Below are 16,531 nucleotides of genomic sequence, written 5' to 3' on the forward strand. Positions count from 1 at the left end.
ATAGCAATTCTACCCAACAACAGTCAGTTTGAAGCAGGACACGTGGCTATTCAACAATTTAATCAAAACACGACGTGCGTTTCAATGTCTCACGCAGTTCTTTGTCCAACTTGTTGCCATAAACTTTTGCAGTGTGAAACCTAATTGTAATGTGTGATGTACGATTAAAAGAAAGATTTTGCCATCGCTTATTTTTGTAAAATGTTATACATTTTGCTCGTTGTCAGAAGCTAGATATACTACGTTGATGTGCCAGCAAGGCTATAATACTGCGTCTCTATTGAGAATTGATGAAATTCCTTGGTGAATTATACATTGGCAGCTTCGCAGCAACATAGAATCCTCATACCAGCGCATCTAAGTAAGGGACATGTTGATTGGATGTTAAAAACACGAGGGAAGATAACAAACCAAGCTCTTTTGTATTAGGCACGTCGGTTGGTTGAACCGGCCTATCGTAGGGAGAAGATTCCGTGCTTGGACAACGCCCTTTCATTTTCTTTGGAACACCAACACGGAAGGAACGTCGCGGTGTTCTGGGCTCGCTGGAAACTAAGTAAGTTGTTTTAGCCTACTGTGTTCCGTTTTGTCCGATTGTACATTATTTCAGTTCATTTTCAAAAGCACCTATCGAATATAAACAAGATGACAAATCACAAAAATGATATTTCATGTCGTTGAAATTCGAAGTAGATTTTACTAAATCGAAGTAGCTTTTACTAAACGTATGATCAAGTTATATGAGTTTGTTGATAACAGAAAAGTTCAGGATTGTAAGCATTGCCGAGCTTAATCGTGTAAACAGCGGAACTATCGCCAAGCAAAGACACGAAAAAATGCTTCAATTTGCGTCAGAATTACTAGTCTTGCGGTCCAGCAGACGTAAAACGATACCGAGGCTGGCGCATTTTTAAATTCTAGATTTTGACCAATCAGCAATCGAGCATGCGCCGATCACGTGAACTGCACGCATCTCGTGTCAGGTATTTCGGGCTTGTTTCCCATTTGTTAGAAATGCCAGAATTAACGATACAATCTATTTCACTTTACGATTATATGTGGTGAATTGCTGTCTTGTGTACGGAGAGTGGTCAATACATTCACTAAGAAATAAGGTGCACAACTCAAATTTCGGGCATTATTATAAAGCCTTGTATTAAGTCTTTCATGTATGTCTATACAAAAATTCAAATCAGTATGATCATTACTTTGCAGGCAACATACAGTAACGTTAGGTGAAAGAGAAGTGGCGAAATCATATACAATTGAGCTGCCTTTGGTTGTTTTAGTTGAAATGCGAAGAGAATGTGAATCATTATTGAATATTTTCGAAGATTTTATGCCGATTCATGGCATGAGGAAGACAACCCACACAGCTCTGATCACAGTGCACCATTGTTTTTCTCACCACGTAGTTACTGATTTTCATAACGACGTCGCCTGAAAATTAATGACCACAGTTATTTGTAATTCATAGTCTACAGAAATCTTGACAAAAAGAGGCTTGTATACGAAATTCGAGGTGAAGAATATGAAAAAAACTACAACTGCAAAACTAGTCATTCTTTTCAAAAAAGATTCTCTCGCAATCTAGCAAGCCTTCAAGTTGTTGATTTGTATCTTTGTTAGATTGGGACTTCGTACAAAATGGACGCCAGACGCGTTTGCCAGCGGTGGACCGTTTATTTAGCCATCTTTTTCACCTTCTACGTATTGACAGGTACGTTTTTAAAAAATAAAGAATAGAACTATTATAATCAAAGTGACATTTAACTAATGAATTAATCAAAGGCGAATAAATAATACTCAAAAACGGCGAAAGTGTTGCTACTTTATAATTCTATTTGCTACTCCTGCGTGCAGCCTCTGTACCCATGTCGACTCACTTCCAATTTCCGGAATTCACGCCATGTATACTAAAATTAGGCCCTTATTGCATAACTTAGACGATCGACTGTAAGTTGTTACCTAGTTTATCATTACGGCAACTGCTTGTTCTTGCCGCCAGGTGGCGTCTTTGTAGTATGTGACGTATTATTTGCTTGTGTCCATCTGATTTCTAGACGCACGCGACGCATGCGTGTACAAATGATACCCTGGAGTCTAAAAAGCATGTAAAAGCTTTCGTTTGTTTGAATTGCAATTTATCTATTTTTGTTGCTTTTTTGCTTTTTGACTGACAGGGACGACGTGACACTGCACAAGTTTTTCAAAACTTCAATATACCCATTATTGCACCTGGAGTGAAAAAAGTGTCTTTACCAAAGGGCACTATATCGGTGGCGGCAGGGGATTTGAACCCGGGACCGCTGGGTTCTGAGCCGAACACCCTGTCGACATGTCACTACGCCACACGACTCCACCTATATAGATTGCATTGCACTCTATTGGATTGCATCGAATCATTCCTAATGTTAGTTTTTCTTCGTTGTCTTAGCCGCGCAGCTGAACTGTGATTTCCAGCCCGCTGACCTTTGTGGGTTCACACAAGGTACTGATGACGACTTTGACTGGATACAGGCAAGCGGCCTGATTGGTTCGGCTAACAGTGGACCCTCCACCGACCACACATATGGAACTGATGAAGGTGCGTAGCTAACATGTAAAAACAGAAATCAGGCCCACTATGTACATGATTTGACGAGTTCCCACCACACATCGACATCACATCTTTGCCACATGATGGTCGATATGCAGTGGGATGCTGTCATTTAAACTTACTATGGATAGAAATCACTACAAAATTGATTTTGAAAATATGACTTTCAACGCCCTAATAATGCTTAGGCCACCTTTAAATATGTAAGAGGGCCTGCATGCCCCTTTTACGTAGAGCGTAATCGACCGTTTTAATTTTACGTATAGCGTTGCCGACCAGTCCATTATTTAGCGTAGAGCGTAGGGGGGGGGGGGCTTTCTGAATTTAGCGTAGAGCATAGGGAGGCTTTCTGAATTTAGCGTATTACGTAGCCGGCCCTCCGAATTTAGCGTAGAGCGTTGTCGGGACCCCCCCCCCCCCCTCCATGCAGGCCCTCATGTAACAAGTATCATTCTGATGTTCATCACAGGAAAGTACATGTTCATTGAGACGTCCGCACCGAGGCGGCACGGCGATGTCGCGCGGCTGTGGAGCCCAACCCTGCCCGGGGAGGACTTCAGCTGTCTGCAGTTCTACTACCACATGTACGGGAACCACATCGAGACGCTGAACGTGTTCGCCACGACTCGGGCAGACGGAGAGGCTGTCCTGGGCGCCCCCATCTGGACCCTGACCGCCGAGCAGGGCAACCAGTGGCAGATCGGCTACGTCACGGTCCCACGGAGAGACAACACTATGCAGGTACAAGGCACCCTCCTTAAGCCCCCGTCACAAATAAGAATTTCAGCTCGGCCGACGTGTTGGCGAGCTTCAAATGTGCATTTTCGGCCGAAGTACGGCCGACGTCCTGTCGATTACGCGGGCTTCGGGCGATTTCAAGAAATAAAAGTTGATCCAAATATCGGCCTTTTACCAGGTTAGTCGATACTGACTTTGGCCATATCCAAGAGATGGTACCATCTCATGGGGGATTTTTTAGCTTTTAGTGTTCGACGGACGTCGCCCGAGATTTTCATTGGGCGATTTTGAAATTCGGCGAGCTTCGGGCGATCTACAAAGCCGGCCGCCGCTCGCATGAATTATGACGCCGGCTTTAGCATGGCTAAAACTGCTCGGGTTATAACCGCTTTTCTAGCCCTGCTATTTTTTTACCCCGGCCAATTCGAGTAATGGTGAGGTCACCACCAAACAGCGCTCAGCCAATCAGAGGGTTTCCTGGAGCTCATCTCCATGAAAAACCGCAAAGGTTCATTGGAAGCTATCAGCCAATCATTTTACGTCTTACATCTACATAACGGCTGTTTTTGCCAAATAAGGCTAGCTCGTTAATTATTCATGAACAACTAACGGCTGTTTGTGCCAAATATGGTTAGCTCATTGATTATTTATAAGCAACGACAACTAATGACGTCAGTATACATTATCATAAATTATCTTTAATTTCACGCCTTATAGTTATAGAGCTTTTATTCATTACAATGCTTGCTTGATATTCCAGATTCTGTTTGAGGGCATTCGTGGCAGCGGTAAAAATGGAGACATTGCCATCGACGATTTCATCTGGAAACCAAAAGCTTGCCCTGAGCCTGGTCAGTATAGATTTTGAGTTCTTTTTTTTTTCTTTGTTTGTTTGTTTCTTTGTTTCTTTCTTTCTTTCTTTAATCTAACATATCTTACTCTTCTATAGCACCAGTGTCATGTTCTTTCTTTCCCTTTCTTTCTTACTTCTTTTTTTCTTTTTCTCTCTTTCCATCTATTTGTTTTTATCATCAGACGATTGCCTGAAAAAAAGATAAATTTACTAGTTTCACTACTGCCGACCTACAGAAATCAATGTAGCCATCTTTAAGAAAGCAAGGCAGAGCAGCACCAATACAGGCATCTTGGGTGGACCGGAAGTTGCCGTGGACGGTTCCCGGGGAACGAACGCAAACCACCACAAGTGCACGTACACGCAGAATGAGCACGAACCATGGTGGGTAGTGGACTTAGCATCCGTCTTTCTCGTCCAATGGATCAGCGTGCTGAACAGGGGTGACTGCTGTGGTGAGTTCATTTTGTTCTTTACAGTTCTAAGGTGGCAAAAAGCTATTAAGTTTCACCTTTGGTTCATTGGGCACGCCATGTTGATTTGTGACGTCATGTGTCGGTCATCTTGGAACCATCAGCTAACCCATCTCTTTTCTTCATTTGAATTAACACTTATACAGTTCTAAACACTTCTCTAAGTTGCCCTGCCAGATAGTAGAGTGTACCGACAATACTTCCACTTATCAATACAATCATAAGATAATCAGAACGTCGTAAAAATAATTACTTGGCCCCGAGTAGCTAATTCGTTTGTCCAATCGCGTTTTTGTCTTGCAGGGGAAAGGCTGCAGAACTTCATGGTGCGAGTTGGACTAGACTCGGATTTCGAGGAGAATGAACAATGCGGGGAGACTTACACGGCCGTTCCCCTGGACGGACAGACCATTGTGAGGACCTGTGACCCCCCGATATTTGGCCGTTACGTGTCCGTTCAGATTGTGGAACGGATCAGCACCCTCTCCATTTGCGAGGTGGAAGTGTACGCTGCAGGTAACAAAACTGGTTCAAGCTTCTGTGTGGCGATTTTAGGATTTAGGGAGGGAGGGAGGGAGGGAGGTATAGGGAGGGAGGTTTAGGGAGGGAGGTTTAGGGAGGGAGGTTTAGGGAGGGAGGTTTAGGGAGGGAGGTTTAGGGAGGGAGGTTTAGGGAGGGATTAGGGAGAGACTTCATCAAAGTGTAACAGTGTAACTCAAGCGCCACTGCAGTCTAACTTTCAGCCTTGTAGAGAGTGCGCTGGGTTTGTGAGCTGACGGGCCCTGGTTCGATTCCCGGGAGCCAGGAGACCTCGTGTGTTTCAGTGGTTCCCACACCGGCCCTTTGAGTAATGGCAAAAGTACCGCACAGGGATATTGAGCTCGGAGATTCGAGGACGAAGCTAAAAAAAAGAAAAGGTTTCAATTCCTGGGAGCCAGGAGACTGTATACGTACTACTCGCCTCGTGCGTTTCAAAAGAAAACTCAACAATGGTAACAATCTCAAGTCTTAATCTTCCGGGACTTAATAATCTTTATCTACGTTCTGAACAGGAATCGAGTGCCCCTTTGGATACCTGATGTGTGGCCACAGATATTCCTGCGTGCGGTTTCTGGAGCGGTGTGACGGGGTGGAGGACTGTTCTGACGGGAGTGACGAGTGGGACTGTGGTAAGTAAGCGTCAGGAGGCGATGTTGGACTTGGACCTCCAACCAGTACCTCCGGTACCTTTGTGTTTTTGGTGTCTCTCTGTGTGCCTGTGTGTGCTTGTGTTTGTTTGTTTGTGTGTGTGTGTGTGTGTGTGTGTGTGTGCTTTGTTTGTGTATGCTTGTGTTTGTTTCTGTGTGTGTGTGTGTGTGTGCGTGTGTATGTGCGTGTGTGCATGCGCTTGTGTGTGTGCATGTGTGTGTGTGTGTGCATGTGTGTGTGTTGTCTGTGTGTGTGTGCGCGCGCGCGCGCACTTGTGTGTGTGTGTGTGGTGCTTCTGTGTGCTTGTATGTGTGTGTTCGTGTTTCCGAATTGTTGAGGTCAGCAACGTCTAGATGGATTGTAATGATATTTGGTATGTGGGAAAGTCTTGGCCTTCTAGTGTGTGGCCTTGGGATTGCAGTAGAGCTTTCGGTTTTTGTATCATTTGTTCTCTTATTTTTTGTGTGTGGATGGCTTTTGTAAGGAATAAGCGTTATTAGTTTAGGTCACCTAGCAAATTGCTTTATAATGTTTTTGCGCTTACTGTTCGAGAAGTAATCATATTTTTTCAAAGTGTCGGATTTACGTAACCTGGTAGATGAATGTTAATAGAGGTTTAATGCCTCGCTGTATTAAGGTTATCAAATTTGTTTCAATTTCCAGAATGTCTGGACATTCCCAGTAAGTTCAGGGTTGGCAATGAGCTTGGGATGTTGCCGAATCTCCTGGGCCACATGGAGATGGGTGAGGTCCTGAACTCCACTGTCGTAGGGCTGCTGGACAACCTCCCAGAGAACCAACACCCGGAGTTCCGAGAGTTCGTATCCGCCATCCTCTTCCCGCGGTGCAATGTCACGAGCTGCTACGACCAAGAGGCAACCAGCGAAACCCCTGCTGTAACCGTATGCGAGTAAGTGGATAATTACTTTCGCCAAGAAGGTTATGTTTACGGTTTTGCTATTGTCGAGTGGCTGTGTGTGCGTGTGTGTGTGTGTGTGTGCGTGTGTGTGTGTGTGTGTGCGTGTGTGTGTGTGTGTGCGTGTGTGTGTGTGAGTGTGTGTGTGTGTGTGTGTGTGTGTGTGTGTGTGTGTGTGTGTGTGTGTGTGTGTGTGTGTGTGTGTGCATAACTCGAGAAGCTGGAAATGGAGTCTTCATGATATTTGGTACCAGGAATTACTAAGTAGATGTCGGGGAGACAACCGATGAATTTCGAAAATGGGCATCGTAGCGGCTTCATACGGTACTGCAGCGGAAGTCCGCATTAGTTGTGCATGAACATGTTTTTAGTTTAGGTTAAGTGTGCAGCCGAATAACTGATTTCTTAGGTCCTATCACTAGGCTGCACAACGGTGGGTCAAAGTAGAAAACAACCTTTTCTCCGCAAACCTTACTTAAACAAAAAAAAATGTTAATGCACAACTCACGCGCACTTGAATATACGCACAAGTGTGACAGGGCCCTAATGGAGATCTAAAACAAACAGTCAAACAAGCTTGTATTTTTCAGAGGTAGTGCGGTACAGCCTTGCCGCTCGTGGTGCGAGGAGGTGATGAATGTGGCCAGCGCCGAGATGAGGAAACTGTTGCCACCTTGTGACATGTTCCCACCGACAGACCACGGCTGTTGGAACTCTGCACTACAAGAGGAATACGACGAAGGTGAGGAGGAGAATTGTTCTATAAAATCTAGATCTCTTTTCCAGAACGATACAGCTCTTTGCTGGACAACTGAATCGATACACCGATGACAATTGTCTCAACATCAACAGCTGACCAATGATCGCCCTCTTCCTAATTAGTTTGCTACCATGGTGTTGGCATAAACTACCGCGGGCTCTCGAGTGACACCGTGTCTGGGGTAGCTTGTGTCGAGTGGGCGTCGTCGGGTTTCTACACGACCGAGTATCCGTGGGCTAACCTGGACAAAAACTACTGCCGCAACCCTTCGCCCCTGGACAGGCCCTTCTGTTTGACCCAAGAAGGTATCCAGGAGGAATGCGACATCATTCCGTGCAGTAAGTTGTTACCTCCGTCAAAACGGAGGAATTGTAATCAGTTGTATGTGTGTGTTTGTCAGTGTGTTTGTGAGTGTGTGTGTGTGTGTTTGTGTGTGTGTGTAATGTGTGTTTGTGTGTGTGTGTGAGTGTGTGTGTGTGTGTGAGAGAGAGTGTGTGTGTGTGTGTGTGTAATGTGTGTGTGTGTGAGTATTTGTGTGTGCGTATGTGAGTCTGTTTGTGTTTAAGGATACTTGAGACCAGCATTACTTGAGAACCTCTGGATGGATTAAGTTGATGTTTTGTATGCGTGCCCTGCCAAGGTCTTGGGAAGACAATGATATTGAGCCTCCTGGCGACTGACCATCTATCGTTTGGTCCACTACGGCCTAAATTCCAAGTATCCAAGGTCCATCAATAATCTTAGTGTGACCTCAAAGGCCCAATTACAATATTTCAACGACCTCCAAGTCCATAAACAATCTTTCAATACTCTCCAAGGTCCAACAATATCTTTCAATGACCTTCAAAGTCCAACAACAATATTTTAGGTTCCTCCATAAGGACTTCCAATGACCTTTCAATGACTTCCAACAATGTCTATGTGACCTTCCAATGACCTTTCAACGACCAATGAGTTGGGTTGCTTGTCGGTTGACCAAATGTCTCCATCCTGTAAAAATGGGACTTTAACATAAAGGTTTACCTATGTTCAACTTGGTAAAGGCCATCACTGTTCCTACATTTGATGTAATAAGATTACATCTTTAAAAAAAATGTATTTGATATCATTTAGATGCCGCTGGCTGCTTCGACAGAGGTCCTCCAAACTACGGCCAGAGAAATCCAAGAAAGAGGTTCTACTTCGAGGGAGAAAAGGTGACGTACACGTGCAATATCGGCTACACGCTTGAGTACGGGTCCCCCAGGGAAGTGAGGTGCATCGAAAGGGATTCGGAAACCGTCTGGGAGTTCGACAAGCCCAACTGTTTAGGTAACTACTTACCAACGTACACCAGTAATTTCATAGCCTACAATGCATTTAGTTGTACACAACCCCGTGTATAAATACTTTCAATGCACGTTTAATTGATATACCGGCAAACAAACAATGTAAATGTAAAACTGTAAACCCGTATGCAGAAGAGTGGTGTATGTAGATGAAGCCTATAAGTGAATTAAGCAGAATCAAAATATGTACAAAGAATTAATGTCACAGTTTTTTTAGTTCCCTTCGAAAGTTCCCCTTGTAGACTTAATGAAGAAAGACACAGTCACAGATAGAAGAGAGCCGAAATGAACATGTAATTCAGTTATTGGTCTGTGTATGCCTACTAGTAAATGCCTTCATGAATAGATGTAGATTTCGAACATGAGAGATTGATTATACAGTAGTTTATACCTAGGCAAGACATTATACACATACATTGTACACAAAGATCACAAACAACCATGCAATTAACCGATTCAATATGTAAACGAACGTGGAATACGTCAAATATCGGTAAAGGCGGACAGTTTTGATTAAATTAGTAAGATAGCTTCTCCATGCAATATTAAACAAAAGTAAACACTATTCACACGGCAATGGCAAAACAGGTCAAACCCCTTCATCATATGACGTATAATTCTAATCTTGTTCTGATCTGCTTAACTAATTCTACCCCCTTATATATATATCAGTGAACTTCAAACATAGGCTGCAAGAGGAGCTACTGCTGAGCTACAGTTCAAACCTGGCACCCGAGAACGTCACCGTCAACTTCACTGGATTTGTGGAACAAGTCATCGACTTGGTAAGTACTTCTATCTGTGACAATTCAATTTCATGCTAACTTGAACATTAATCTTGGTGTGCAACATCATGGAAAAAAGGATTGGGCTCACAGAATCTTTAAATACTCCTCTGGTCCTTTTCGGTTATATTGAGGACCCGATTGCTAAGAACACATGTCTTCCAGGATTCAGGAAGCCTGACGTCAACTTGTTAAAGGTTGTTTGTGGCGTCCCCCGTCTTGGGTATAAAATGCATCTCAAATCGTGCTGTATTTTTTTCATTATTTCAGGATGAAAAGAAGGAGCAGCTTGTTGCTTCCGTGATCATCGATTTCGTAAGTTGATGCCTTTCATGCAGCTTATATCAGTAATTTTTTTCGTCTTATTTTGGCACAAGAATAAGGGTTCACATTATGTATATCAATATTTCCCACTTAACCTTGAAGCTGTCACGAGAACAGGTCCTCTCGGCTAGCAATTTGAAAGTTCTTAACCAAACCAAACCAAACCAAACCAAAACAGCGTGCCTGCGTTTTGGTAGTCACTCTGTTGCCTTCATCTTCTACTTCCCACTGCAAGGTGCTACATGCTGTGAGAAGAATGCGGTCCCAAAGGGACTAAGCTTGTATCCCCCCTCATTACGGTTTATGACTGGAGCTCAGTCACGTTTGGGACCGCATCCACTGCAGCGCCACCTAGCTGCAGTGGGCTGTAAAACCAGTCACTATTGCTCTGAGAGAGGTAACAGAGGGACCACCGTACCGAAACGTTGGGATGTAGATATCTGAACTTTATGTCATACCTGGGCCTCATACGGGTGTTCCGGACCGTGTGATAACTATTCGTATCACATAGGGTTCGGGAGTGCTTCCATAGAATATTTGGAATGCATTTCGAGCGCGCCGGTTGCGCCGCCGTCGGAAATTCGAATACCAGATTCTGAGGTTAGAATCAATGTTGTTACAGTTTCTTGTTCGAGGACACAAAACTCCCTCAACTTCTTTCGCATTCCGCATTGAAATGTGTGTTTTCTCGGCTGGTTATGACCAAGGTATGACATAAATAAGATACAACACGTTGTATTCCGCATCACCCTCGGTCCCAGCCCTCCCGCGGGTGATACGGAATACCCCGTGTTGTATTTTGTATTTATCAACCATTGGATAACCAACATGATGAAACTTTGACGAGTACAAATTCTCTTTTTTCAGACGTGGGAGGACACTCGCCTGAAGTGGATCCCGGCGTACTACGACGGCCTCGACCATTTGACCTTTCCTGGCGCCGATGTTTGGACCCCAGCGTTTACTCTGAAGAGAAAGTAGGTGGCAAATAGCATAATTAAACCACACTTGTAGCAGCCCTTCCACTTGCCAGGCCCCCAGAACCTTGATGGCCATCATCTTTTATGTTTTTATTTATTTATTTCGATTTACCACATTTGTGGAAGGATTGACATAACAGGTGAACTATCACCTTTTCAAGATGTCATCCCAGACCGGACTGTGAGATTTGGACCATCGCACACCGGAGCATGCCCCTACTCTTTTTCGAAAGATGTGGTGGGTTCTTTAACGTGCGCGGGGTGTGGCTCTCCCCAAACACGGGACCTCCATTTAACGTCCTATCCGAGGGACGTCCCCAACTCTAGAAGAGCTAGGTACTTATTTACGCCTGAGTGAAGTGAGGGAATTTGTGTTAAGTGCCTTTCCCAAGGGCACAACATCCGGGCGCATGTTCAGACATGTCTGGGGGCAGCTCGGGTTCGAACTGGGGTCCCCTTGTTTGACAGTCGGATGTTCTATCCATTACGCCACACGACACCATCTTTTATGTTAAGGTCACATTTCCAAAGTGGGGCCCGACCGGGCTGTTTGCGTGAACGAAAATTAAACAAGTGACACTAAATGGTGCCTATGATATAATTTTTGTAACTTTGTTGTGTATTGTTGTGTTTTATATCATACTTTTCGTTCCCGCAAACTACTCGGCCGGGCCCCGGGTTAGGGATTCGCTATAAGTAGCCGAAGTAGGTGGCGCTTTTGCGGCGAGAACACTTGCGGCTACTTACAGCGGTGAGAAGCAGTGCTCCAGTCAGAAACTCTGAGGAAGGTGTCTGATAGACATCAAAATGCAAGCAGGTCAGATACACTACTGGTTAGTAGTATGTAAAAAAACACACTCCAATATCCTATGTTCTACCAACCTGATGAAATTATTTTCATCTGGAGAAAGTGTTTGACAGAAAAAGCACCAATGAATGGCAATAATTTGTTGATTGTTTCAGTGCCAACCCTGGCCACCAGGGTCTGGAAAGAGACGTACCGGTCCATGTGCACAACGAGGGTCTGATAGAATGGAGCGTGGAGGTCCTGACGACCACCGTCTGTGATGCAGACCCGTTCTTCTTCCCTGCAGACGCCATGGACTGTGAAGTTTGCTTTTCCGCAACCTCAACAACCACGCAACATATCCGTACGTCTTTCTGTATCTGTATCTGTATAGCCGGTATAACCGCCCTTCGACGTAACACACCAGCTTCGCAGGCACGCGGCGCGGCAGCAGCTGGTTATATTACACTGAACGGTCTGTCACACCTAACTTTTTCACATCTGACTGCAATCGTTCTTTGAAGCTATTTAGTGAAGGTGTTCCTACAGCATCTGATGACAACGAGTGCCATTCTACTATGGTTCCCGGGAAATACGAATTTTTGAACACATCAATCCTTGGTTGATAACTCTGGTACTTAAAGGCATGGCTATACTTAAAGGCATGACTTTGAAATGCCTTTTTTCAAAACAAGTCATCTTCCTACCCACTATTTGTCACATATGCAGCAAACCTAACAAACTCACACGTGTACACACTGAAAACACTCGATGGTTAATATTGATACCAGTTTAGTTTTCAATGTTGAGGTAGGCCCCAAAATAAAAGTCGTGTTTTTAAAGAAAGAAAACGAACAATTCAAAACAACTACATTTTTAGCGTTTGAAATAATCAAAAACCATATTTCCTAGTTAATGCTTGAATTATCAATATGTTGCGGGGATGAGGCGATCTACAAAAGACCAGTCTATTTTACATAAGGCATGACTTTCATAGATAAGGTAACATACTAGGGGGCCAAAACCTACCCACATACCAAATATTATCATAATCCATCCAGAGGTTCTTGAGTTATGCTGACTACAATAGTCCGGAAACACACACACACACACACACACAAACACACACACACACACACACACATGGAGATAATTATCTTTTTATCATCTAGAATGCACAGGAGGGAGCGCCGAGGCGGGTTATGAAGACGTCCCTTGTAATGCTTTGACTGATGCCAAGACGGAGGGAGAATGGTACCGGAGGGACAAGATCTTCCTCAAGGACGACGAGGAGGCTTGTTTTGCCTTACATCTGTCGAGGATTCCCCTGTTCCACATCGCCACTACTGTCGGGCCTTGTGTTGTCTTGGTGGTGCTGATGCCAATCACCTTCATCATGCCCATAGACAAGGGAGACCGGATCTCCTTCGGAGTGACCATCCAACTCTCCATGGTCGTGTCGCTCGTGTTTGTGACCGAAGTACTTCCCGTCAAGGGAGCCCTGCCATTTTTCGGTGAGTACATCGAGTCAACACCGCGCGTGTACCAGTGGAATTACTTGCCTTGTGGATAGAGTTATCGCCTTCAATTCGGGAGGTCTTGGGTTCAAGCCCCATGCCGGGTCATACCAAAGACTTAAAAAGTGGTCCCTACTGCACTCTCTAAGGGATGTTTCTGCGGATCAACTGGTAGACAGTTGAGCCACTGGTTCCAATTAGTTCGTAACTGGGAGTCGTCGGTTCAAGTCCCGGGGTTAGGACATCTCGGTTGGGTCTGCACCGTCCTTCGGAAGGGACGTAAAATGGGGGCCCCATGTTCGAGGAGGGGCATCCCTTTGCTTAGTACGTATTCATGAGCAAGAGCATAGGAGTTGAACACAAATTATTATCAGTGTACCATAGCCATTTACTGTAGTAGCACTGTGTGGGCCCCATGGAAACTCGTATCTAGTACATTGGTAACTGTTAATCATATCTTACAGCTACACTGATCATCGTGTGCATGGGCATGATGGGACTCTACCTCTTCTTCACCATGGGCATCATCATTCTGTACGACAAGGAGGAAAGGCTGTCACCGGTGGCCAAGTTTCTTTTCCTCCGCTTCTTGTCGAGGTAGTTACCTTCATGGAGTGTCGTTTGTGTGTGTGTGTGTGTGTGTATGTGTGTGCGTATGTATGTGTGTGTGTGTGCGTATGTGTGTGTGTGTGTGTGTGTGTGTGTGTGTGTGTGTGTGTGTGTGTGTGTGTGTGTGTGTGTGCCAACTTTGCCCATCCCGGTGATTGTGTCTATCTGAATTCAATCGACAACTCTAGAAAAAAATGACATTGTGGAGTTTTTTGTTTATCATACTAATCACGCTAAAGATTAAAGGCCTTCCTAGGGGGGTATGAGACAAAATTTCGTCGGGGGCATGTTGGCCTAGGTGCCGAAGATCTACCTTGTGTTGGCCCTGGCAACACTCTGAACTCAAAACACAATCCACGCTGTTTCTTCCCTCCATTGTAATTAGGCTGCTCCTCCTGGGAGACCTCACACAGGTGGTGTGTACAGCCGATGAGGAGACTGGCTCGGCAAACCACACCGACGAAGAGATGGTGGCCTTGAAGAAGGAAGCCTGGAAACTGGCCAAGGCGGTCAGCATCAAGGCTGGGAAGGCGTTGACCAAGGCGGAAGAGGCTGGGGATGATGACACCTCCGAGGCGGCCGGTCAGCTGACCAAGACCGAGACTCTGGCCGGAGGGATTAAGGAGGAAGTTGAGGACCTCCTCAACGTGGTGAAGAATGACTTCGGGGAACTGAACACTGTGAACAGCGAGGTGAACCATGAGCACATTGTATCAAAATTATTCTTAAAGGAAACCCAAGCAATATTAGGACCCGAAGTTCGAATTTTGAAAATCAATTTATTTAGTCATTTCTATACAACGATTAGTTCAAACAACACTATCACATTGTATAGCGACGTCCATCATGCAAAAATACGACATCATTGTGACGTGAGAACTCACTGAACACCGTCACCGGGGTTTTTGTAGGCTCGTAAAACTAAGGGAATCATCGTTTTTGCGTGGTTTTAAAATGCTCAAAGTATGAAGTTATTAAGTAAATGTGCTACATAGTGTTAGTAGATGTCACTACCATAAAGATTTCAGAATTTTCATTTATTTACACATTTTGGGCCCTAATATTGCTTTGGTTGCCTTTAAGACTGTACATTTATTTTAATCTCGATATGCCAACATCAGCGTATGACCCTCAGTGATCCCTTTATAAAGTTCTTAACTTCAATGTAAATAGCATTCAACGCATTTTTATATTTTTAAGCAATAATGGTAATGTGGACGTTTTCAAATGTTAGGCCCAGCAAAGTGCGTAAATATGCTGTGAATGATAGAGCAATGATCATCATCATTATCACAATTGTTATAATCGCTATCATCATCATCATTATTATCATTGTAATCATCATCATCAGTATTACTATTAGTATTATTATTTATATCATTATCATTATATATCATTATCATCATCATTATCAATATCATCATCATTAACATTATTGTTATCATTATTATGATAATCATCATCTTTATCATCATCATCAAGATCATCATTAACATTATTGCAATTATCATCATTATCATCATCATTATTGTAATCATTATTATAATTATTATCATCTTTACTATTATTATCAAGATCATCATCATCATCATTGTTATTATTGTAATTATCATCATTATCATCATCATTATTATAACTACTATTAGCATTGTTATGATAATCATTGTTATCATCATTATCATTATTGTAGGTAGATGATCTGTTCGGTGCGGAGGAGGAGGAGGAGGAAGAGGTGACGGAGTACAAGCTGCTGACTAAGGTCCTGGACAGGCTGTGCCTGGTCTCCTACACCGTCAGCGTGGCAGCGTCCATTCCCATGACCATGTATTTGAGCACATAAGATGGTGAAGGGTGCGCACCACAGTCGTGTTGCAGGTTTCGAGGGCCTGTGTTTGATTTCATATTTCTAATAAGGGCATGTTGATTTGGTTATATGGGTGATATCCGCGCGTGCATCAACTTCCGTCCGTTTCCAACAAAAAAGACCATTCTGTAAATCGTAAAAAGCATCAGCAAAATGAGAAAATACATGCTGTAAATTCCAGAAGAAAATATTAAGGAAAACGGATAGTAATGTCGTAGAAAGTCAATTCCGAAGTCAAAGATCAAGTTTTCAAAAATTGAAAAAATGTAAATTTCGGTGTACCATACTCTGTGTGTTTATGTTTCTACCTCCTTCCTGACCATGTAGGTTTTATAAGGAAGGCAACTTTATTTTTTATTCGCCCGCTCCCATCAGTTTTGGAATCCCCATAAGATGTCATCCATATAATCAAATCAACATGGCCTAATTTGCTGCGAAATGACATAAAATACTAACATGGCTGAAAAGCGTATGAAGTGAACCAGTGTGTTTAACATCCACATTGCTTTTAAAGACTCACTGACGAAGCCAATGTTTAACCCAAGGTAAGAAATATCAGTACTTCTACAAAGAACCTTGCATGATCTGTAACTTTTTCTCCGCCTGTTTGACACCGTGCAAGCATGAATTTATAATGAGATCTAGGTTGAAGAATTTTGTCATATGCTAGAGTTTTTCTCCTTCTAGCGACTCAACTTAAAAGACGTACCGTTATATAGACTCGGCAAAATTTTCCTACATTAAAATGGCAAAAGTAGTTTGCCAATCAAACAGGGTAAAAAAACAATAACTAGCGGACAAGGCATTAGC

The 16,531-nt window shown here is 43.6% G+C and overlaps 1 protein-coding gene across 1 annotated transcript; it reads left to right on the plus strand.

The window, feature by feature from the left end:
- Positions 1-1,614: 1,614 nt before the first annotated feature.
- On the plus strand, positions 1,615-15,779 carry LOC136424565 (uncharacterized). Its single transcript, XM_066413179.1, has 19 exons — positions 1,615-1,720; positions 2,438-2,587; positions 3,069-3,340; positions 4,098-4,188; positions 4,427-4,645; positions 4,967-5,179; positions 5,716-5,832; positions 6,515-6,761; positions 7,358-7,509; positions 7,650-7,865; positions 8,641-8,838; positions 9,528-9,640; positions 9,911-9,955; positions 10,832-10,941; positions 11,908-12,095; positions 12,904-13,245; positions 13,713-13,845; positions 14,243-14,549; positions 15,548-15,779. The coding sequence occupies exons 1-19, from the start codon at positions 1,648-1,650 to the stop codon at positions 15,695-15,697; spliced, it is 3,336 nt and encodes a 1,111-aa protein (XP_066269276.1). The 5' UTR covers positions 1,615-1,647; the 3' UTR covers positions 15,698-15,779.
- Positions 15,780-16,531: the final 752 nt, after the last annotated feature.

Source organism: Branchiostoma lanceolatum, chromosome 18 (genome assembly GCF_035083965.1).
Source record: "Branchiostoma lanceolatum isolate klBraLanc5 chromosome 18, klBraLanc5.hap2, whole genome shotgun sequence".
NCBI lineage: Eukaryota > Metazoa > Chordata > Leptocardii > Amphioxiformes > Branchiostomatidae > Branchiostoma > Branchiostoma lanceolatum.